Source organism: Gracilinanus agilis, chromosome 3, assembly GCF_016433145.1.
Source record: "Gracilinanus agilis isolate LMUSP501 chromosome 3, AgileGrace, whole genome shotgun sequence".
Classification (NCBI taxonomy): domain Eukaryota; kingdom Metazoa; phylum Chordata; class Mammalia; order Didelphimorphia; family Didelphidae; genus Gracilinanus; species Gracilinanus agilis.
In genome coordinates this window covers 120,699,199-120,725,022 of record NC_058132.1, presented here as the reverse complement: position 1 = coordinate 120,725,022, position 25,824 = coordinate 120,699,199, and the positions used below count along the sequence as shown (strand labels likewise).

The 25,824-nt window shown below is 34.5% G+C and overlaps 1 protein-coding gene across 1 annotated transcript in view; it reads left to right on the top strand.

Annotated features, from left to right (window-relative positions):
• The window catches only part of KPNA3 (karyopherin subunit alpha 3), a 73,644-nt gene extending 48,626 nt beyond the window's left edge, over nucleotides 1–25,018 (top strand). Inside the window, exons 11-17 of the mRNA XM_044668241.1 lie at nucleotides 4,664–4,795; nucleotides 8,763–8,891; nucleotides 15,284–15,388; nucleotides 15,576–15,647; nucleotides 15,833–15,995; nucleotides 21,678–21,772; nucleotides 22,419–25,018. Of these exons, the coding sequence (XP_044524176.1) occupies nucleotides 4,664–4,795; nucleotides 8,763–8,891; nucleotides 15,284–15,388; nucleotides 15,576–15,647; nucleotides 15,833–15,995; nucleotides 21,678–21,772; nucleotides 22,419–22,517 (795 nt within the window). The 3' untranslated portion in view covers nucleotides 22,518–25,018. The remainder of the gene's footprint in view (nucleotides 1–4,663; nucleotides 4,796–8,762; nucleotides 8,892–15,283; nucleotides 15,389–15,575; nucleotides 15,648–15,832; nucleotides 15,996–21,677; nucleotides 21,773–22,418) is intronic.
• Nucleotides 25,019–25,824: the final 806 nt, after the last annotated feature.

The window sequence follows — 25,824 nt, the reverse complement described above, 5'->3', positions numbered from 1 at the left end:
CAGGTTTTTTTGTAATTGTTAAATTTAATAGAATTCACAAACCACATCGTCTAACCCATTTCTTTACCAAGAATCTTCCTCTGCAAAATTACTAACAAGTAGTTATTCAGTCTCTATTTGAAAACCTTCAAAGGAGAATTTACTATTTATGCATGTGGTACATTCAACCTTTGGATAACTCTTTATTAGAACTTTTTTCTATGTATCAAACCAGAATCTATTGCTACAGCTTCCACTCACAACCCCTTTTTGTTTCTTCTTGCACTGAGAAGATTAAGTCCAGTTCATTTTCCATGTCACAGTATTTCAAATACTTAAAAGACATCATTTATGCCCTTTTATGTCATCTTTTCTCCAGACCAAATATCCCCAGACTCTTGACCCATCCTGATTACCCTCTGGGTTCATTCTACCTTGTCCATTGCTCTTACTTAAAGTCTCCTTTGGGCTTTACTTAAACATCTGTAAAATGAACCAGTTGAATGTGATGTTTTATGGCCCACAGTATTTCCTAAAAGCAAATATACAGGAATTCTAAACCAGTGTATTCATGTTAAATAGTAAAATTAGAACTTGACTTCTAATGTAGTTAGTGGCTATCTGTTTTGACCTATTTTTCTTGCCACTGTCAGGCTTTTAAATATTAGTAATTTTTTTCCGCTCCAAATGAATTGGATTATTATTGTGAATAATCAAAAAACCTCAGTAATTTTATTAGTTGAACAGAAAAGTACTTTACTGTGGGGAGGGGCTGACCTTTGGTTTTTCTTCCTGCAGATCTGAATATGGGTTCTGAGAGGAAATTATTTCTGAAACACATAAACTATTCATGATAGTTATGAGAATAATTAGAAAAGACATTATAACTTATTTAATTCTCTTTTAACTAATAAGCTCATCCCTTCAGTGTAGATATGGTAAAAAAAAAAAAAAGCACTGCTTTTCAATTCAACAAACATATTCTCTTCCCCTACCCCCCAAAGAAACCGACAGCATTTTCTTTTTCATGTCCCATAAGACAGCTTGGGGAGCAAATACAAAGATTTATCACTCTATACTTTTGTGTTATTCCTTATCCTAACCTTTGAAAGTTTCAGGTAGTAGAATACAATTTTTGTTCACCATCATTTCTCACAATAAGTGATTGTTTGGAAAATACTGAAGCATTCACAAATTTAATAATATTATCTTTGTTATTAAAGATGACACTTCTAATGATAGAGTCATATTTACTAACTTAACAGTAAAAGCTGGTGGCTAATCTGCTTTCTATTTCATTCCATGGAGGATGTATGAATAATCTTTGCACTAGTTAACCATTCTAAAGTCTATTTGTTATCTCTAATTTGATTTTTTTTCCTCTTTTGAAGCTGCCTAATCAGTGCTGAATTAAAAGTAGTCATCCTTTTCTGATTTCATGTAATATTGATATAAATCCTAGTGGTGAATAGTACTTCCAATAGTTATTCAGCTTTAGCTTACACAAACTGTTTTAACATCCTCCTTTCTTTTGCACATCTCTAGCTCAGTAGATCTGAGTTGGGTTGCAGTTTGCATAGTTACAGTCCTGATGTAAGCTAGATCTGCTCTAAGAATTCATTGTTTTTCAATGGATATGGTACATAAATGATATAACTTCATTACTTTAGCCTGCCATTTTGATATATATTATCATCTTGTTTTCCAAGTGATATATATTGTCATTCTGCATTGTGGCATTCTTCCATTTTTTTCTCTTATTATGTAACACTAACAGTATTATATATAAATAACAAATTTATGTTTTTAACAATTTAGGTTCATGTTAAAGATCTTTGATTACATGTAGAATTTCCCTACCTTGGGCTGTAATTATATCAGTTTTCACATAGACTGTTAATTTTTAATAAAGACTGCATAGGAACCATATCCTCTTTTAAATCTGCTATTACATAAATTTTCAGGATAGAGTTATTAACATGTAATTTGTTGAAGGATTTCAAAAATACAATGACTCCTCATTTATCCGGAAGTCAGCCTTCCAACAATTCCAAGCATTTTGAATAGTTCGGTATCTGAGAATAATTTTTTAAAAAGCAAGAATCTTTCGCAATAAAGAACCATGCATCGAACAGCTAACACACACTGATTAAAATAGCCAAGAAGCAAGTCAGGTCCCAAAGATACTACAAAAGATATTCATGGTCACTTGGATGATTAGAAAGAAAGGAGTGCTCTCATTGACTGTCTGAATATAAAAGCTATTTGTCATCATAGCCAGAAACATGAGAAGAAAGGAAACAATAAAAGTAAAAGAGGGGAGTCAGCTACTTAAGGATTAGAAGGACAATGACATAAAGGTTAGAAGGGTCAATAAGCAATAGAAATTCTTGTAGTGGAGAATAAAAGAGCAATGTGTCCTGAGATTGGAAGGAGACACTGTACAACTGTACAGTGGTAAGAAAAGTTATGCCTCAGTAACTCTGAGGGCTTTTATTGTCTTATGCTGATGGACCTTTTGAATGAAGAACCATGTGGTCCTTGGGACTGAGTTTGATAAAATAGCAAAATAAGCTGTACTTTGATGTCCTCATTTGATCTAGGAAAGTATAATGTGGAGGGGCACTACCGTACATATATGCTTAGTGAAAAGCCTAACTTAATGGAAAGGACAACCAGGAGACTTAGGTTCAACCACTAACTATTACATTAAATAAGTCGTTATACTTGTTTGAATCTTGATTTCCTCTTCAATAAAATGAAGATGTTGGACTAGGCAATTTAAAAGCCCTTCCAGTTGAAGAATTCTATAATTATGGAAATCACCTTAGGGTAGAGAATATTACTTTACTTCTCTATGCTTCCAGCAATGCCTTGCACACATTAGATGCTTAAGAGATATTTATTGAATTGAATACAGGACGGTACTATAGTCAATACAATAATATAAACACAAGCAGCAAAATTAACTCATCCTAAAATATACATTTTAGACTTTCTGTTGTGAAAGGTTAATTGAAAAGGAAAAAGATTTTTATGAGTAGAGCAGTTGACTGAAAATTTTGTAGTGCCAATAAAACAGGTCTGTTGATGCTTACCAAATTCTGCTCTAACAAGTCCTAAAAAATCAAGCACTTCATCATTTAAGCAGAATTTAAAACAGTTTGGCTATTGTTACATGTACTAATGTTCCTAGAATGGAGATATTGGGAAAGAATGAATATTTGAAGGGAAAAAATGAGCCCAGTTTTTTATTTTATTTTATTTTATTTATTTTTATTTTTTTTTTAACCCTTAACTTCTGTATATTGGTTCCTTGGTAGAAGAGTGGTAAGGGTGGGCAATGGGGGGTCAAGTGACTTGCCCAGGGTCACACAACTGGGAAGTGTCTGAGGCCGGATTTGAACCTAGGACCTCACATCTCTAGGCCTGACTCTCAATCCACTGAGCTACCCAGCTGCCCTCTCCCCCCCCCCCCAGTTTTTTATTTTGTGTTTGAAGTATTGGTATAGAACCCAATTAACAATGCTGAACATGAAGTGTGAAGGGTGGGCATCATCTACAAACAGGTGATAGTTGAAATTTTATCTGTGGAAAAGATTTCCATAAGAGAAATTGAGTATCCTGGAGAGAAGAACAAAGAGCCATGGACAAAGACTTGGAAAAATAGGAAACAGCAAAAGAGAGAAAGCAATTAGACCAAGAGAATCAGAAGGATTCAAGTGAAAAAGTTAGACATGATTGAAATGATTACATAGTGCATAGTTTTCAAATAATACTTTACATGTCCTGTAATCACACTTAGTAGAAACCTTACACACCTTTAGAAAGCTATTGACTTGAAAGTAAAAGTAATCTCCTTAGCTATTGATGAAAAATTCTATATTTTATTTCATTAGGAACTAAGCATGACTTCATTTTATATAGCTAGCTTGTTTATATAGTTTCTTCTGGTACTACAACCAGGAGAATCTACAACCTGTTTTGCTCCTGCTTATAATTAGAGGGCAAGAGATGAACATCTTCGGTCTGTATTTTGGTGGTGACAGATTCACTGATAACTGTGGGATGGTAGTGTTTTCTATCAGAAATGGTTAAAATACAAACATTTTTGTGAGTTAACCTTCAGTTAGAATATTTTTCTCCTATTGAAGATCTTTGAAAGATTTGAGAGAATAAAGAAAAAGAGGGAAATGTTTGGACTCATCTTTTTTAAGAGTGCAAGATGAGTGGTCAATCTTGCTTTCTTGCTCTCCCTTCATAAGTATAGTATCTTTGATTTGATAGGAGACTTGAGATAGTAAACAACTCTTAAGTCTTAGAGTAGCTGGAATAGCTATTGCAGGTCTCCATTCAGAAAAACCAATAACATTATAAATATCTATTTTTGAAGTAATAACCAAGCAGATGTAACAAAAAAAAGACATTTTTCCTTCTGATAAACTAATACTTGCTTCACTGATCTCAAAGTGAGGGAATTGGGGTTAGAGGTGCATCTTGGAGGCAAGGTAGTAGCTGAGGTAATGGTATCTACTACTTAATAGAATATCCCAGATAATCAGGCATTTATAATCCTGCAACAAATATTGACATTTATCAACTTTTCTTGCCACCATCTGATGGTTTTTATGTACATGAAATGTTGAAATTAATATGCAAAATGGTTTGTTATTACTTCCTGTAGATTCTTGTGGACACTGTTTGGGCTTTGTCTTATTTAACTGATGGAGGTAATGAACAGATTCAAATGGTGATCGATTCAGGAGTTGTACCATTTCTTGTGCCTCTTCTGAGCCATCAGGAGGTTAAAGTTCAAGTAAGTATTGTTCAGCTTTCTCATAAACACAAAATCCTGTTGATTTAAACCTGATATAAACTTCAATTATTGCCACCAAAAAGCAATATTAATTAACAATTGATTTCAAAAATATAGGCTAATGTAATTAGCTATTTTAATAATGAGTAAAAATATGAACCTTTACTAAAGTCCTACATCAATACCTCATTTATTACATGGAGGATACTCTACATTCTTAAAGACTATGCTAGTAGAGACAGATTTTAACATTCTAGAAAGGCTTCAGTTACTGTTGTAGATCTTTCATTTCTGAAAATCCACACAACTAAGTAACAGCTTCACGTTTCATCATGAGTTAGCTAGACATTCATGATTAATTTCCTTTTTTTTTTCCAGCCACATAAATTTACAAAGACTGACTTCTTAAGGTATAGGGTTTAAGATCTGCTGTGCTAAAAAAGAAGGAGTACTGATCTTGATAAAAATATGTATTCCTAAAGTATTGAGACTATTTGAAACCAAAATTGTTATTTTTTTAAATGTGTTCGTTTGTGGCTGATTCTCCTATTTGGATGTTTTATAATTTTAATGAACTCTGAAACTTAATTTTTTCAGTACAATATTCACAATTGCATTTAAAATTTATTTTAGCCAGAATATTTTAAATAGCTCAATTATCTCATTAATTGGAATTAAAACAGAAATAAGTAATATGTGCTCAGCATTGTGCTAGGCTCTATGTGAAGAAACAAAAAAAGCTGTCAGAATTTTTCTAGTGACCCAGCTTGTGTGACTGTATACAGTATACCCTCAGTCTCCTTGTCACTAACAGCTAAGATTAGTTCCATTAAACCAGTGGTTCGCAAACTTTTTTGGCCTACCGCCCCCTTTCCAGAAAAAATATTACTTAGCCCCCTGGAAATTAATTTTTTTTAAAATTTAAGACTATAGGAATTGGCTAAAAACTTACTTATATCACCATGCTTCAAGCAGAACAGAATGCAGTTAACTAGTAAAAATAAAATAAAATCAATACAAATCAAATAAGATTACAAGAGACTACTGCTGAGAATATGGGTGGTAGATGATACTTATCTTCCCAGTTGCTTTCCAGGAAAGGAGATAATTCAAAACTAGCCTTAGGTATTCCATAGTAGATGAGATCTTTCTACAAGTCCTCTTTCTACCCATTGTTGCCTCTTGAATTCAGGCATCTGGCTTTACAAAGGTTCACTAGCAGCTCAAACTTCCTTATCTGGGTCCTCTTATCCAGATTTGTCTTCCTTCTATAATTCATTCTCCTTAATCACCTCTTCCCCTCTCCCTTGTAATCAAAACATCTATTTCCTCATCCTGCTTCATGTTGTTCAATTGTTTCCAACTCTTCATGACTCCATTTGGGATTTTCTTGGCAAAGATACTAGAGTCATTTGCCATTTCCTTCTCCAGCTCATTTTACAGATGAAGAACTGAGGCAAGGAGGTTTAAGTGATTTTCCCGAGGATCGGCTAGGAAGCATCTGAGGCCAGAATTGAGCTCATCTCACTGACTTCAAGGCTAGCACTCTACTGCCCCATTGTGCTGCGTTACAGCTAGATAACGGGAAGAAATCACTCTGTCTGGGTTTTAACTGAAGTAATGGCAGCTATGAAAGTAGAGAGAATGGGTCACTTAAAAATAATAAGATGTGGCAACAAGTTGAATATATGTGGGCATAAGGTAGAAGGAGAAATCAAGGATGATGCCAAAGTTGTGGAGCTGAGAGACTGGAAGAATAGCAATGCCTTCAACAAAAATAGGAAATTTTGAAAGAGGGCTGGATTTAGAGGTAAAGATTCTAGCCTCTTCCCTAAGAAGAAGGCCAATATCTTTAAATTACTTCTTCTTTAACCTACCTAATCAAAATTCTCGGTTAACTTGTTTGGGTGTTAAAAGAGAAACAATCTGATTAAACTGTTAGATGTTACGGTGTGTGAATGACTGTTGTTGGCATTTAAAACACAGAACTTTTTAACCCAGATGAATCTCTAATTGGAATTGATGATGATGATGATGATGATGATGAAGATGATGAAGATGAAGAAGAAGAATAGGATATGGGCAGAGTGGCTTTTTTTTTTTAAACCTTTACCTTCCATCTTAGAATCAATACTTTGTTGTGGATCCAAGCAAGAAGACTGGTTAGGAATAGGCAGTCGGGGTTAAGTGATTTGCCCAGTCACACAAGTAGGAAGGGTCTAATGCCAGATTTTAGGGTAGTTTTTTTTTTTTTTTGAAACAGACCACTAGCTTACTGAAGAAAGTCTTTATGAATGGTTAAACTTTTCCTGCAGGGAAGAGGTAGCGCTACCATCATTTTACTCCTCTCGTTCATCCGTACTGCCTTTCAGTTTGAAGACTGAGACCTAGTCTCAGCTTTCCAAGAAAAGGATCAATGTCCACTGATAGTGTGAAGAAGGGGAGAAAAATCTCCCTTGACCTTGTTCCCAACATCAGGACCAAGGAAACCCATCACAGTTAACTTCTTAGTTATAATATTAATCCTAATATTAGTGATCAAGTCTGTTGAGTTCTGGTTTTTGTTTTAGTATGGGCCCAATAAGTCAGTCCTTTTGGGGAAAGAAAAAATTATTTATATGCATGATTACATATACTGACATATTGACTGTTAATTTTCATTGCCAGAACAAATTGGATAAATGCTAATACTCTATACCAAAATGCCTAGCTTAGTGCCCTGCACTTAGTAGCTAGTGTATAAATATTTTTTTATTGTTCAAACATATGAAAAATAGTAGAAGAAAACCAACTTAAATAGCAAACATTAAGACATCTTATAGGAGCAGATAATATCAACTGGTTTCTAAAAATAATAAACCTTGTATAATTCATACTTTTACCATGTGTAAAATTTTGACAGGGGGCAGCTGGGTAGCTCAGTGGAGTGAGAGTCAGGCCTAGAGACAGGAGGTCCTAGGTTCAAACCCGGCCTCAGCCACTTCCCAGCTGTGTGACCCTGGGCAAGTCACTTGACCCCCATTGCCCACCCTTACCACTCTTCCACCTATGAGATAATACACCGAGATTAAGGGTTAAAAAAAAAAAATTTTTTTTTTTGACAGAAAATTTTATGCTTTAAATTTTAACCTTCAGCATTTATACTGTCATATAATTGATTCATAAATGAAAGGCTAAGAAACAGCTCATCTAGAACATTTTGTTAATTGTTTTAATTTTTTAATATTGATAATAGACTTTAAAAGCAGATAAGAAGCCATTTTATTTTTAGCCAATATTTCGAAGATATAAAAAAATGATGAAATAAATTCTAATATTGAGACATAGAATTGTTTTAAGGAGAAAAATATCAACAATAAATTAGGATGGAGGCAGCTGGGTAGCTCAGTGGATTGAGAGCCAGACCTAGAGATGGGAGGTCCTAGATTCAAACCTGGCCTCAGACACTTCCTAGCTTTGTGACCCTGGGCAAGTCACTTGACCCCCATTGCCTAGCCCTTACCGCCCTTCTGCCTTAGAACCAATACACAGTATTGATTCCAAGATGGAAAGTAAGGGTTTAAAGAAAACAACAACAATAAATTGGGATACTATTAAATAGTTTAAAATGAGCCTTGAGGTTTTCTCTTTAAATTGTACTCTTTATTCTTTTTTCTATCATATATTTGAGGGTTTTTACCTATATATTTTTTCACAAACATTATATTGTGTACTCTTTGAGGCAAGGGACTATTCATATCTTCAATACTTAGCACAGTTCCTTGCACATAGTTGGAGCTTAATGAATGCTTATTATTTGACAGATATACTTGATTTAAAAATTCAAAAATACCTCGCCTTGTGTTGGGAAAAATATTAGACATTCCTCCCTTGAGATCTCAGTATTCTGAGGTCCAACCAGATGATTAAAAAACAAAATGAATTTTCTTTAAGGAACAAAAATTTCCTCTCTTCTCTGCTATTACAGACAGCAGCTCTGAGAGCAGTGGGCAACATAGTGACAGGCACTGATGAGCAGACGCAAGTTGTTCTCAACTGTGATGTTCTTTCACACTTCCCAAATCTCTTGTCTCACCCAAAAGAGAAGATAAATAAGGTATGTAGTAGAGTTTTTCTCTTTATCATTTTCAGTTAATAAAAGACTTATAATTACTTCTGAACTAATTTTGTTTCATCTACTAACTGCTCTCTATATGGCTAACAAATATATTATTTAGTGCAGTGCTTTGATAAGACAGTTTTGTTTAAGTAATATTTTTCTCTGTTGCCATTAATAAATTAATGTTGATTTGAAAAGTAGGGACCAGTACTTATCTAATAGTTTCTTTTTTTCTTCAGTCAGCACAAATCTGTCCTCTCTTTCCTATCCTCCCTTCCCACCCTCCAGTTGCAAATAAAAGAAAAACAAAACTTGTTACAAACATTAATGGTCTAACTCAAACAAAATTTCCATATTGGCCACATCTAAAAGAAAAACAGTGTATACCAACTGATATATACATCTATGCATGTAGATATTAGAATATCATCCTGTTCTCTTGAGTCTTTGTCCTCTCTATCAGGGGTTTCATATTTAGGGATGGGTCATGATGCTGATCAGAGTTCCTAAGTCTTTAACAGTTGTTTGTCTTTACAGTGTTGTTGCCGTTGTATAAATTGTTCTCTTTATTCTGCTCACTTCACGCTATATTAATAAATACAAGTGTCCCCAGGTTTCTCTGAACTATTCCCTTCATCATTTCTTATAGGATAGTAGTATTCCATTGTATTTTTATATTAACTGAGCGAGTCTCTAATTTATGGACACCCCCTAAGATTCTTCTTGCTTTAAAAAAAAAAGTATAAATATTTTATACATCCTTAGGATGACCTCAGTGTATTTCCCTTTCTCTATTTTTCCATTATTTTAAATAGTCAAGATATGACAACCATTCCCATACAACTGTCTAATTAGACTCCCTCTCTAGCCCCTGATAATGATAGGGTTCAGAGGGGGCACATGGGTCATCTCCCTGTAGTAGAATGTAATTAGTTTATCCTTGTATATTCCTTTACCAATTTTTAATTTGTTTTTACCTTTTTATGTTTCTCTTAACTCCTTTGTTTGAACTTCAAAGTTTCTACACAACTCTGGTCTTTTTATCAGGAATATTGAAAATTCACTTTCATTAAAGGTAAATTTTTTTTTCCCTGTAGGATTATACTCATTTTACTAGGCAAATTATTCTTGATGGTAAAGCTACATATCCTTTACCTTCAGGCAATAGATAGAGCTGTAAGCCTGGAGTCAAGAAGACTTTGGTTCAAATCCGATCTTAAATACTTACTAGCTCAGTGGACCTTAGAAAGTCACTGCAATTACTTCAGTTTCCCCAACTGAACTAATTATGTTACATAAATGTAATGGAATATTATTGTACTATAAGAAATAGTGAAAGGGATGGTTTCAGAGAAATCTGGGAAGACTTGGACAAGCTGATGCAGTGAAGTGACCAGTTCCTGTAGAATAATTTATACAGTAACAACAACGTTATGAAGAAAAACAACTTTGAAAGACTTAAAAACTCTGACCAACCATGTCTTCAAAGAACTTATAATGAAACTTACTTGTTACCTACCTTATATCATAGAGGAGATGGATACAATATGCTGAATGAAACATTTTTAGACATATCCAGTAGGGGAAGTTGTTGTTTTTTCTGCATATTTGCTACAAAAGTTTTATTAATTTATTTTTTTGGTAGGGTGGTAGGGAAAGAAAATTAATGATAGTTTAATTGGGAAAAATAATGATAGAGTAGGTCTTAATGATCTAATAATATTTTTTTCAGCTCTTAATCTATGATTAACCTCTTGATGTGAGCAAGCTCTGTTTAGTACTGACTAAAAGTTTCTCCTTACCTTTAAACAAGACTGTTAACTTTTGATTTTGTCTGAGGCTTTCCAGATTCTGATAGTCAGCCTGGTGGCTCATATCTTTTACATTAAGCCCTCATTTCTTTGAGAAAGTAAGGGACAACTGGAATTTCTCAAAGAAATGATGGATTAATGTATGTGCACCATTATTTTCTGAAACCCTGTTTATTTTTTGAAAAATATAATTTTTATATTTAGGATAACTTCAAGAAGGCTTCTTTGAGTAGAAGCTTTTGGGGAGGTAGTATTATATAGTAGATAGAGGGATAGACCTGAAATCAGTTAAGTCCTAGAAACTTTTGTGACCCCAAGCAAGTTATTTAACCTCTCTAGTTCTTAGTTTCTTCATCTATAAAAATTATGAGGTTGAGACCTTAGAGGTTTCTTCTAGGTCCAAATCTGTGAACCTATAAAGCCCCTTGAAACTGAAGGGAAAAGATTATATCCCTCAGTTCATTTAAAATAGACTTGGGGCAAGTCACTTAATCCCCATTTCCTAGCCTTTACTGTTCTTCTGTCTTGGAACTGATATATAGTATTCATTCTAAGAAGGAAGAGAAGGGTTTTGGTTTGGGGTTTTTTGAAGACAAAAAGGAAAGGTGAGATTGGCCTTTGATATATAAACTCATGCTACTTAAATAATTTAAAGCTTAATATGTCCATATGACATGTTTTTATTTTTAATTTTTTTTAACCTTTACCTTCTGTCTTAGAATCAATACTGTGTGTTGGTTCCAAGACAGAAGAGTTGTAAAGGCTAGGCAATAGAGGGGTTAAGTGACTTTCCCAGGGTCACCCAGCTAGGAAGTATCTGAAGCCAGATTTGAACCTAGGACCACCTGTCTCTAGGGCTGGCTCTCACCATATAACATTTAAATTTAAGTGATAGCTCCATGTTTACATTATACAAGGAAAAACTAAAGCTAATCTTTTCAAAGCTATAATTTTGTTATTTTGTTTGTTTCAGCTGAATTAAAAAAGTCAAGAGTTATGGTTTCAGCTAAGACAACAATAAAAATATATACTATCAAAAGACAAGGAAATTGAATTATGCTTAAAGGCACTGTTTAATGAAACAGTATTAACATATATGTACTTAAATACTTTTTTAAAAGGCTTAAGTTAAGTGAAAAAAGACTTAATGATTACTGGTAATTGCAGGTGCATCTTTCAGAACTTGACAGATTTAAGAAATGTTTAAAAAGAAAAAACAAAACAGAAAACTTACGTATTTGAACCAAATGTTGGAGAAACTGTATTTGACAGGACTGTCCATTCTAAGACAAATTCTACTCTATTGCTTTTTTGGGACACTAATAGAGAGACATGTGGAGCAGTATTATATTGTAAAGTGACTTTAAAAAATAGCCCTGCTTTCTCTGAAGCTAGATGAAGAATTTGACTTAGTATCAAGGCAGCAAGAGCTGAAGAGCAACCTATTTATTTTTACCTGTTCACCATCTTTTAATTGTATATTTTATTTCTCATTCTATGTAACTACTAATGTTGTGTAATCATAAGCATAGCTTTAGCAATGCTAATTCAGATAATTTCCCTTTTTTAAATAAAATTAAATATAAATAAACTTTTAAGATTAAATAGCAACTTTATAGTCAGAGTTAACTTCATTATAGCACTTAAAAGTTAGTTTTTTGGAATTCAGACTACTTCTTCCCATAGAAACAGTGTTATAAAATGATCTAGTAGTATCCTAGATAAGCAGTGGAGATAGCCCTAGACATCAACAGTTTGTTAAGACTGTACCTTTATACTGACATAAAAGCAAGGATTTCTCTAGATCTTCTCTCTGAGTATTCTGAATTGGTGAACTATTGGCCATTTGTCTGATGAAAGGGTATAAGGGTTATTTCCTCCCAGTGGTACGTCAAGTATTTGGCCATAAGTTAGGAAATGCCTAAATGACATTTTAAGATGATATTTGATGTCTTAAATAAAATGTGCAAGATGATGAATTCACATGTCAGTCAAAATCCTTGCTTAAATTTCTATCAGTATTACATTAACATAGTATGATCTCCTTAACCCATTATGGTTGTGACATAAAATAGTATGGTTAATTAAATGTTCTTATTGCTAAGTAGTTAGTCATGGTATGGTAACCCTAGATTCTTGAAGACTATTCCACCAGAGTGCTAGCTCTGGGAGATACTATCTGTAATCAGAAGATCGGTCTAACTAGTTTGCCATGGCATGACACCAAAAAGTTGAGTACTAGGTCATAATTTTTTTGGACCACAGCAACTCATGAAGATAGTCTTCTGAAGTATAATGAAATTGCAATTTATATTTGGTAAAGAGAGTATACCCACCCTGATGAAATCACAGGATCCCGAAAAGTTTTCTTTTAATTTTTTAAATTATTTTTTTTAACCCATACCTTCTGTCTTAGAATCAATACTGAGTATTGGTTCCAAGGCAAAAGAATGGTAAGGGCTAGGCAATGGGGGTCAAGTGACTTGCCCAGGGTCATACAGCTGGGAAGTGTCTGAGGTCAGATTTGAACCTAGGACTTCCCATCTCTAGGGCCTGACTCTCAATCCACTGAGCTACCCAGCTGCGCCGCCCATCCCCAATCCCCCTTAAAGTTTTTAAGGAAGTAGTTATATCTCACCTTCATAGGTTAAAATTTTCCTTTATTGAATAAAATTAGATTTAATTCAATTTTAGAATCCATTATATGGTACATGGAAGCATTCAGATTAGATACAGAATTGGATTTAGAGTCAAGAAGACCTGGGTTCTGTTTCTGCTTCTGAGACCAGTCTCTGAGACCCTGTGGAAAATCATTTAACTACTGTGCACCCCAGGCAACAGAGTATTAATTTCTGTTGGTAAAGGAAGCTCCTACACAGGGAATTCTTTGTACCATTGAATTTACACAATTATGCAAAAATATTTATGAATTTTGAACCAATTTCATTAATGTAGTTTGCTTCTAATGGAGCACTTTCTTTACTGATTCAGAATGGTAATTACCAACTACAGTTGTGAGTCACAGTGAGTTTGGGACACTGAGAAATTTAAAAAGCCTACCTTGTGGATCATGAGTCTAAAGCCAGCTCTTTATCCACTATACCACACTGTCTCACTTCATATATTATACTGTATTCTAATTATTTGATTAGCAAGGCATCCCGGGGTATTGCAATGAAGTTTCAGGGCATCGTTCAATAAATACAACAATAAGGGCAGCTGGGTAGCTCAGTGGATTGAGAGTCAGGCCTAGAGACGGGAGGTCCTAGGTTCAAACCCGGCCTCAGCCACTTCCCAGCTATGTGACCCTGGGCAAGTCACTTGACCCCCATTGCCCACCCTTACCACTCTTCCACCTATAAGCCAATACACAGGAGTTAAGGGTTTAAAAAAAATAAAAAATAAATACAATATTGAACTGAAGTGTAGCCACATAACCTTTTTAAAAACAATAGAACTCAAGGGGGCAGCTGGGTAGCTCAGTGGAATGAGAGTCAGGCCTAGAGACGGGAGGTCCTAGGTTCAAATCTGGCCTCGGCCACTTCTCAGCTGTGTGACCCTGGGCAAGTCACTTGACCCCCATTGCCTACCCTTACCACTCTTCTGCCTTGGAGCCAATACACAGTATTGACTCCAAGACGGAAGGTAAGGGTTTAAAAAAAAAAAAAAAAAATAGAACTCATAGAAATGTGGAACCAACATAGCCAAGCCCCTCTGCTTTACCATGTAAGCTGTCATTTAGAAGAGGCCTGTATGCAACAAGTTCATGAAATATACAGTAATAAACTTCTAGAACAATACAGGTAACTCATAAGACATCGATGCTGAGCATTGTTCTGATGCTGTTTGGGAGAGTGTGTATATGTGTGTTTTATATGTGGTTCATAAAGTTTTTTTTCTCCATAAGATTAGAACTAGGATGCGGGAGTAGATACTTTAAGACTTTCGTACATACCCACACTCTGGAAAAAGAAGGAAGAGCATGTATTCTAGGAATGTTTATTCATTATAAAGGATGAGAATAGAATTTGTTGTGAAAGGACCAAAATATCAGAAGTATTTTCCTGCAATTAGTCTATCAAAACTGCCAATTTTAATAGATCTTTGAATATTAAATTCCATGAGGGCAAAAGCAATATATAATTTGTATTCCTAAGTCTTCTGTAGAATAGTAAGCATTTCTACATTTGTTAGTTAACTAAATAAATGAGTTTACCTTATGTGAGTGACATTAGCCACATAAATATTTTTAGTGATAAAAATTAACTGGTCTTTATTTTAGAAAGAATTTTTGAGCTAAATAGAATGTATCTGGAATAAATTAAAGTATAATGCCATTACAAATACTAGGTTTAAATTTAGTTTTGATTGGTTTAGTTTCATTTATTTTTTTTTGTCTGTCTTCCTAATTTTAAAAATGTTATAATACTGGTTTGTTAATTGGACCCTAATATTCCCAATGAAGGATTTTGTATAACTTGTTTATTTTCTTTAGTTAGTACCTTAAATATGATTTTCTTGATTTTCTAAATTCAGCATATATAAAATAAAAGTATCTTGCATTTTGTCCAATTATAGGAAGCAGTTTGGTTCCTTTCCAATATAACAGCAGGAAACCAGCAACAAGTACAAGCTGTAATAGATGCTGGATTAATCCCTATGATCATACACCAGCTGGCTAAGGTCAGTCATATTATAAATTAGACTAAAGTATCTGACATAGACTTTTTGGGAGGGAAAAGACAAAGAATATATTGGGAATTGTAGTTAATATAAAAACAAAAAATATCAATAACAATTTAAAAATAAAATTTCTGATATGATGTAATTATAGTTTTTGGTCAGTAAAGTTTATTTTTTTAATTCTTAGGGGGACTTTGGGACCCAAAAAGAAGCTGCTTGGGCAATCAGCAATTTGACGATAAGTGGGCGAAAAGATCAGGTAACTAGTGACTGTGTGAAATAGTTATTAAATTATTTTAAGTTACTTATTGAGAGCAAATATACCTTTTTATTTGTTTACAAAATGACTTAATTTTTTTATTCAGTAGATAATTCCTTGAGCTCAATGGGGGGAAAGATTCGATGTATATTTAAAAAGTAACAAATATTTCCTTTTCATTTTAGGTTGAATACCTTGTACAGCAGAATGTAATACCACCATTCTGTAACTTACTCTCAGTAAAAGATTCTCAGGTGGTTCAGGTGGTTCTAGATGGTCTGAAAAACATTCTGATAATGGCTGGTGATGAAGCTAGCACAATAGCTGAAATAATAGAAGAATGTGGAGGTAAAAGTTGGTTTATTTAAAGTCAGCTAATTTTTGGTGCAATTTTGTAAACACTTGGGAAAAAAATTTAATGATGTACACTCATCTAGAACCTATTTTATTCTCTGAAATAGATCTTTTAATAGTTCTTCTTTGCCTTAGGGAATAGGCTTTATTTCAATATGTGACTAATATTTTTAAAGAAAAAATTAATACCTACTATTTTGGAGCTAAAAAGGACCCTAAATTCATTTTCATTAAATTTAAGTATTAATACTATTGCTAAAAGGCATGCTTTCTCAGACCTCTTCCCCTGCTCTAACTTCACTTTATTCTCCCTCCAATTTCAACCTAATAATTGGGTTGAATTTCAGCTTTATACTGTCCTTCACTCTTGAGTTTCTTGTCCTCTTTTCCTGTTGCTATTCATCAAGCTCTTGCTAAAGTTCTGGACTACTACTCACAAGCACCTGAATACAACCATGCTAACTGGGCACATTATAAACACATATTATCCAATTCACTTGGTTGACTGCTGCAGAGCAGTCCTTTTATTCCCCACAAATTGTTTCCTCACCTGACTCCCTGCAAAAGCTATTCCAAACCATCTCTCATCTTAAATAGCCCATATCTACACTTCTCCCCTGAAATCCTTGTTTTTTCTTTATTAAGAAAAACCTTAACTAGAATCCACCAACTCCTCAACCTACTGCCCTATATCAGTCCTCCCATTTTCAGCCAAACTTGTTGAAAAAGAAATCTTCACATGTTTCCATTGCCTTTCTTCTACTCTTTAGCTCTTTGCAATCTGACTGGCACTGCTTCAACTGAGTTGAAGAACCAGAGTTCTCAAAATGGCCCAATTTATTCTTAGACCTAATCCTTTTAGGTTTTATCTCCTACATTTGACACAGTTAACCTCTTCCTTCCTGAATATTCTTTCTGGGTTTTTATGGCACTGTTCTATGTTGGTTCTTATCCTCTCTATCTAAACTCTCTTTCTTAGTCTTTTTTTCTGGCTCATCCACATACCTAGCTGTGAGGATCCTCCAAGGTTATGTCCTAAGCCAGTGATGGGCAACCTTTTGAGCTTGGTGTTTCACTTCGAGAAAAAAACCATAATTTCATGATATTTATAGTTTAAATAACAAAAATGTATAATTGTAATATATAACTGTATTTAATAAACCAAAAGAAGTAAATTAATATTAGTAGAATTGTCATCTATAGTGCACAGTGTCTACATTACACTACTCTACAGCAAATATTTTATCCTCAGCATGTGGCCCCATACTTCTCTGTATGCAGCCGTGTGTCATAAAAAATGGCTACATGTGTCATAGGTTCGCCATCACCTTCCTAAACCATTTTCTTTTCTCCTCCTACACATTCTCTCAGAAACCTCATTAGCTCTTGTGTGCTTACTCCACTTCAGTCCCACATCACCATTTGCATGTTGGACATTTTAGACTAGATATTTTGGAGGCACCACAGACTCAACATGTCTAAAATTGAACATATTATCTTTCCCCCTAAACCTTCCTCTCTTCCAAACTTCCCTATTTCTGACAAGAACACAATTATCTACTTAGAACCTTGGTATTGTCCTGTGTGCCTCACCCTCTCTCATTCCACATAACCAATCACTTGCTAAGTTTTGTAATTTCTATCTTCACATTTCTCCCGTCTGACCCTTTCTTTCTATTCGTACAGCTACCACAATAGTTCAGACCTTTATCACCTCTTGCCTGACAAAATGCAATAGCTCCTAATTGATCTTTCTGCTTCCTTTCTCTCTACAGTGGATCTTACACGCTGATGCTAAAGTCATCTTCCTTAAATTAAGAGCTAATTTGTGACTCCCTTCAAAGTGATTTCCTTTTGCTTTTAGGATAAAATATAAACTCCTCTTACACTTTTAAGCCCCTGCATAACGTGGCCCCAACCTGTCTTTCAAGCCTCATTAGATATCAACTCTCCCCTCTGTATTCCTACTGAAGTGACTGTTCCTCACATCTAACACTTCACCTCCCTTTTTTTGCATTGGCTATCCCACATACCTGCAGTGTACTTCCACTCTTTGAAGCAGTCATTTTCTGACACATATCATTGTCTTTTAGGTGTTTTATTTTTTTCTTTAGTTCTGTTTATAGAGTCCCTCTCTTCCTTTAAGATTCAGGGTCTTTTATAAGAAGCTTTTGTACTCCCAACTCCTAGTGTCTTCTTTCCCAGACTGCTTTTACTTAACTTTTGTCTCCTTCCCTCCCTACCCTCTCTCTGTCTTTCCATTCTCTGTCTCCTTCCCTCTCCTTTTTTGCTTTCCCTCTCCTACACCTCCATCTCTCTCTCCTTTCTCCTGGTTGTTTCCCCCTTTTACAAAATATACTCTTTAAACTAGGGGTTGTTTCATTCTTTGGATTTATATTCCTAGCATCCAGCCCAATGCCTAACACATAGTAAATATTTAATAAATACTTTGGGATTGGTTGCTTGATTAAAAAAATTTTTTTTTTAAATGAAAAGAAGCACTTGAGAAGCTTACATTCTCCTTTCCGTAGGGGAACAAAGCATTAAATTTTACTCTTATATTTATTAAGTGCTTCTGGATTGCAGACTCTGTACTACATGCTCTGGGAGGTACATAGTTTAGAAATTACATTGTCCCTATAGTCATAGAGCTTGCAGACTAGTAGAGCAATAAGGCATCTTCACTTATATATACTATATAACACATGTTAGTGCATAAGGTCCAGAGAGGGAGAATGGTTTATGATTGCTTCTAGTAGAGTACAAGCGGAGCAAGTATTATCCTTCCTTTTTAGATAAGAAAACATGAAGCTAAAGGTTACCAAATTGTCTACAAGCATATAACTAATCATTCCCAGTTTAATTTAAGTATAGGCTTGTAGCAAACCAGTGAGATTTCCAAATATAACATTTGTTGCTTCTAGGAGGTCAATGAAGGCTTTTGGGGGTTAAAAAAGACAGATCAGTGGAATTTTCTGGAGTTCATTGGGATGAAAAGAGTATAGCAGGATGCCACAAGCAAATGACACAAGGAGGGAGAATGCTGTATTGTAAAGATAAGAGGATTGTCCACTTGGCTAGAATTTAAAGCAGATGACAAGAAGTATGAAATAAAGGTGGAAAAGAAGAGTGACAGATTTGGATGGCCTTAAACATAAGCCAGAGTCTGAACTTTATTGATAATAAAGACCCATTTAAAACTTTGAGCAGAAGAGTCATATGTGACAACCAGATCTATGCACATACCCAAAAAGATAATGATATGTGTCAGAAAATGACTGCTTCAAAGAGTGGCTTCCTATTCACTACAGGATTAAATGCAAAATCCTTATTGACATTAGAGCTCTTCGTGACCTTGTCCCCTCTTACCTTTCCAATCATCGTAAGTCATATTTCTCACCATGTACTCTTAGATCCACTGACTTTCTTGGCTGTTCCTAAAATAAAACTGTTCATCTCAACTCCAGGCTTTTTCTCTGGCTGTCCCCCATGTTTGGAACTTTCTCCCTCCTCATGTCCACCTACAAGCTTCCTTTAAGTACTAACTAAAATCTGATGTTTTACAGGAAGCCTTTTACCACCCTTTTTAATTGTCATGCTTTTCCTCTCACTCACTTTATATTTATCCTATGTCTAGTTTGCTTTGTACATACTTGTTTGCCTTTCGTCTTCTTACATTCATTTCTTGAGGGCAGGAACTTTCTCCCTCTTTTTGTATCTCCACTGTTTCACACAGTGCCTGGTACATAATAAGTGTTTGTTGACTAACGTCTGATAAAAGAATTTAAAAATTAGAAGAAGTGACACATTAAATCTAAGACTGGAAAGATGGAAAAGATAGCAGTAGGGAAAGATGGGCAGGAATTAACATCCTAGGCAGGGAAATGAAATGCCATCTGCCATGCCAAGGCAGGAAAGAATAAAGGAACATTTAGCAGTCTGGTATGTGAAAGATTACCACAAACAAGGCTTGGAAGGTAGGTTCCAGCCTAGCTTCTCAGATTGCCAGACTAAAGGAGCTTATATTTTTTCTTAAAGACAACTGATTAGCTTTTTGATGAAGGGAATAATATATGTTTTGGAAAGATTACCAGGGACAGCTGGGTGTCTCAGTGGATTGAGAGCCAGGCCTAGAGATGGGAGGTCCTAGGTTTAAATCTGGCCTCAGACACTTCCCAACTATGTGACCCTGGACAAGTCACTTGACTGCCATTGCCTAGCTCTTACCACTCTTCTGCCTTAGAACCAGTACTTGATATTGATTCTAAGACAAAAAGTAAAGGTTTTTAAAAAATAAAAATCATTTTTTAAAGAATGACTGGGCTTTTAAACAGAGTAGATAAAAGAAAGATTATATCATCAGAAATGGGGGAAAATTAGGAAGAATATGGATAGATTTTGGAGAGGAGAGTCACATTTTAACTTGTTGAAATAGAACAGTATTTAATCTGTCCTCATAAGACCTATGAAACCTTTCAGCCTTTGAGTCATGTGAAATTTCAATTTTATCTCATCCCCTTTTTGCCAAATCATCTTTTCTGTCTTCTGTGTTACAAGTTTATACTATTTATTTTACTTATTATCATTCACTAAAGGAAATAGACTGGTTCCTCCCATAAACAGACATTTCCAGCTTAATGTAACTAATGGGACAATTAAAGGAATTTATTGAATTTTATATTTATACAATAACATTATTGAACCTCAACCAATTAATTTTTAAAGGCCCTGGGGGTTCCTAGCACAGTGCAGTAGAAGGATTCTGTATTTTGAGGACCTCCCTAAGTTCACATTCTGGCACTGACCATTGGCAAGTTCCTCAAAATACTTAGGCACTTCATCTGCAAAATAAGAAATGGGCTACATGACTTCTGAAGTCCTTTTTAAAAGTTTTTTTGTTGCCTTCTGATTTTTACACTTAGCAATTTCTCCCTAACCATCTTCCCACCATCACATTCTTTTAGTGAAAGAAAAAACATTTGAGCAAGGAAATTGACTTGAGCATCTGAATCCAACAGTGAACACTGCTCTCTACATCTGTAGTCCCCACCTCTTTACTGGGAGGAGGAGGAGGAGGAGGAAGAGGGTGTTTCCTTCAGTACCATGATTGTTCACTACAGTTCCTAAGAGTTCAACTGCTTTTTAAAAAAAATTATTATCATTATGCATACCGTCTTGGTTCTTTCTTAATGCTACATCACTTTCGATGTTTTTCTGAATTCATCTAGTTGTCTCTTTTGTTGACAGAACAATATTTCATTATATTCATATACCATATGTTTAGCCATTCCTCAGTCAATATGTACCCATTACACGTATGTGTGTTCATTGTAGAATGTGTGTTATAGTGTGTATAGATTCTAAAAACTTTGCTATTGAGCCCTTTATGGTATATACCTGATAGTAGCATCTATGAATCAAAGGTATTATTTTTCATAATTCTGAATTGATTACACAATAAGTGAGTCAATCAGTTACATCTGTGTTGAATTAGTTTGCCAGTTTTCACATAATACCTTCAGAATTGACTTATTACCAATTTTTCTTGACCATCATATTATCAATTTGATAGGCATAAGGTAAAAGCTCAGAAATGTTTTAATGCAGCTATCTCTTATTTGTGATTTGGAGCAGTTGTTCATGTGGTTATTGATCTTACTTATTTCATTTTAATAGGTTTGGAAAAAATTGAAGCATTACAACAACATGAAAATGAGGATATTTATAAATTAGCATTTGAGATCATAGATCAGTATTTCTCTGGTGATGATGTAAGTACAAAATGATGTGTATAAATGCAGGTTGAAGCTTACCTTATGAATCTACTAGAACTTCCAATTTATATATTTATGACTTCTTTCATATAATTATAAAACAAAGATATTTTTCTAGTTATTTAGAAAACCTTAATAAAAATATTTTTCTAGTAGGCAAGTCCTGCATACTTTTTCCCTTCCAAAAGACATGTTCTATGTCATTCTAAAAAGTTGTTTATAATACTTCTTGTTTGCTTTGGAATCAGTTAATTAGAAATAAATGACAAATGTACATTTATCAATTATGATAAACAAGTGAAATCCATTAGTAGACCTTAAAAGGGAGTCAGTTTTAAATGCCTTAATTCCCTTCACTAATACTTAATTTGGGCATTTCAGCTAACATTATAATTAAACTATACCAAATTGCTATTAATATGAATACAGTATTATTTTCCAGGAAACTTTTTAAATTATCTATTTTTCTTAATGAAATAACTACTAAGTCACTGAGACAGTTTTTGTGCAATAAGAAGCAAAGCAGTAAGATTTTTAAGCCAACTTCTCATACTGCATAAATGTGTTGTTATATCTGCATAGGGCAACAATCTAGCATTCATCACATTTTAATATTAAATGTATTTGTTTGTGCTCTTTATAGATTGATGAAGATCCTAGCCTCATTCCTGAAGCAACGCAAGGAGGTACTTACAATTTTGACCCAACGGCCAACCTTCAAACAAAAGAATTTAATTTTTAAGTTCCCTAGAGGGCAGCTTCTCTCCCCCATCAACCTGAAGTACCACCAGATGGCTACCAAATGACAAAAACAAACAACATCAAAAGGCTCCCAAACACACACGCCTCCTCTTCGTTTTGATGCTTTTAAAGCAAGCCGTGTATCGGTCACTTTGCAGTTGCCAAAAGTCACTCTCACATGGACTATAAATGCATATGCATGATTTCCTAAACTGTTTTAGAGTTTTCAACAGCCCCAACTCTCCTATTTTCTCCTTCTTTTTCCTGGTGCCACGTGCTGACAGCGCAGCCTGCAGATTTGTTAGAGAGATTTCATAGCGGCGGCACGTCGGCTTTCCACAGAGCATTTCTTTGGAAAATGGTGCACTGTGGATCAAGACACTTGGGTATGATGCGTGCGTACATTCTGGAAGACTTTACAGGGGCACAGTCCAACCTGGGCCTCCATCACTGTCCTCCACAAACATATTTTCATATACTTTATGTGGAAGAATAGATTTTAAAATGTGAGCCAAATGATTTTCATTGGTGAAACTGAAAAAAAAAGTAACTTTAAAAAATGAAACAAAAAAGAAAACTTGGTTATTGATTAAACAATTAAGTTAAAAAACAAACTGTACTTCATCTATCAGTAATTGATGTGTTCATTACCTGCCTCAGAAGCCAGGGTTGGAGAAAGAGCTCTAGATTTGGACCGGTGACGCTTTTGCCATTATCCCTAACTGAGAACAGCGAGCCCTGTTTGGCCACTCACTTCAGCCTGTGTGTTCCTGCTGTTTTGAAGTAATCAAATGCTGTGCATGGTATTTTACCTGAGCTGCAACCTGTCCTGGACTTGGACTTCTGTTTAAGCTGAAAGCAAGATCCCCAACTGGGGAGAGAAAGAGAAGTCTGAAACAAAAGACTCCTTGATCATAAGAGTCTTGCTTTCACCTTGCAGTCGTCAGTATGTTTTGTTTTAAATTAATAATTGAATCTGGTTGATTTATATTGGGTTTAAACTGTGGAGCTTTCATGTTTACTGTAATTTAGTCTTAAACTATTTTTTACTTAGTGACCAGTGCTTTTGATAATGTGGTTGGCAACAAACCAGCAACTATTTAGAAGTGTCATAAAAGCTTCATTTTTTGAGTACCAGAAAAGCTTAATTCTGAACCTACTCTAAAACCATATTCCCTTGTTTAAAAAGATACCGACAAGTATGTGTAAGGTTGTATAGAAGAAGCTGCCTTTATTCAGCATAAATCTGATTTGCAGTGATCTTTAAATAGTTCTGCATAATCTGGTGGTATTATGTGAAGTCATTGCTTTTGGTAAAATTGTCTGACCCAGTTATCTACAAAAGGATATGGTATTGCTGGAGTGGGAATGAACAATTTGAAACTCTGTAAGCTATCACAAAAAAGGATTTGTTGCCATTGTTTACTGGGTGTGATTTCCCAATGCATTGATGTGAAGGGATAGAAAAATCTAAACTAATTTAGTGATTGGATGTGGGGTGTATTTACTGTGATGAAGACAAGGACAGATGCCATCAGAGCTTTGTGGATCAGCTGGTTTTTTTTCACTGATGAACAACACATAGCAGGTGTGCATTCATTAAAACTATATATCTGCCAAGGTGGAGCCACTTTAAAGAGTGAGTTTTGTCTTGTATCTTACATAGATACAAGCGTATGTTTAAACTGCAAGATTTTTACTTGCTAGAGAATCTGTTTTAATATAGTGGTTTGGCCTCTGATTATTTATAGGTTTTATAAATTTTAGAATCAATTTCTCTTTAAGGTGGCTCAGATTTTTCAACTCTTGTGCACATAAAATTGAGTTGAAGTTCATTGTGCCTTTTTTTTCTTTCCCCAAAAGTTGAGTTTTAAAAAGCTTCATATGGTAACTGCATCCTATTCACACAAAGTCTAAAATCTTAAAACTGTGTGGTGTTCACTAAAAGTAGATATAACAAAGTCAAAGCAATTTAAGGTCACAAACTGGTGAAATTGAGAAGTCCAAATCCACCAGATTACTATGGTGAATTAAAAATTTTCCCCCCTTCCATCTTGATTTCTGATAACCCTGCCACATATACTGACAGTTACCCTGTTGATTTTGCACACATTGATATTACAGTGAGATTAAAATGAACATTTTTCCCACTACTGTGAAGATTCCAGTTTTTTCTTGCACTGAAAGTGCAGATAACATCCAAGTGAACATTAGAGAGTCAGGTAAACAGATAGATCTGTGCATTTACTTGACTCTCTTTGTTGTGACCTTAACAGTTTTGGATTGAAATTGCACCATTTCATAGTTAAAGGAAACAGAATATATTGCTGCACTTTTAAGTTTTCAGAACAGTGTTTAAGAATTGCATTGTTTTTATTATTTTTTTTAAACTATCAGTTAAAATAGACTAAAACGTTCTTTCAAAAGAGGCATCTAAATGTGTTCCTAATTTTGTATATGGGCTTAGGTTTTGTAACCAATAAAAAGCTGCTATCAAATACTACAAAACATGCACAACTTATTTTGAAATTGCTTAGGTTTCTCAAATAGCTTTATTTTTCTTTTTGTCTGACCAAATTGTAAAAGATAGATTTCTTTATAACTGTCCAGAAGGCCAGAGCAATGATTCCCAAGTATTTTGGATCTCAAATACTTTCATTGTTTAATTTTATGACACATCTTCCATCCTCTTCCCCTAAAGACAGGGTTTCACAATGAGAGAATTTTTAAAATGCTCTGATTACAAGGTAAGGCAGCAAAGTAGTCTCAGGTACTATTTGAGGATGGAATTTTATATCTATAACTATTCAATTATCTTTTGTTAGAGAAGATAGTACAGTAATGACTTTCATAGCAACAGCAACAAAATGCTAGACTTTTTTGTAGATAATCCTAAGTCCTTAAAAATGTCATCATAGAAGATGGTAACTGCAGTAGGACTGAGCCACTTAACAGTAGTAAATCCAATAACAAAATAACAAATTCGTTTGGACAATAAGGAAGGAGAAACCAGATTTTAAATTAATTCTAAGTATATGAAAATTTAAATTAAATCTAAATATATGAAAATTTTAACTCCTAAAAAATCTCACCACATCTTCTCTAGATGTGTCTTCCATTCCAGTATGTAAATATGCTTTCTGTTTTAATCGCACAAAAATTATAGGTGTTGTTTTGATAATATTTATTGGTTTAATATGTTAAGTTTTAAAGGCTTATTAAACTGCACTAAAACTTTTGGGACACTTTATGTGGGGGGGGGTGGAATTTTTTAAAGAGGAAAAATATTTTTTAAAATAACTAATTTT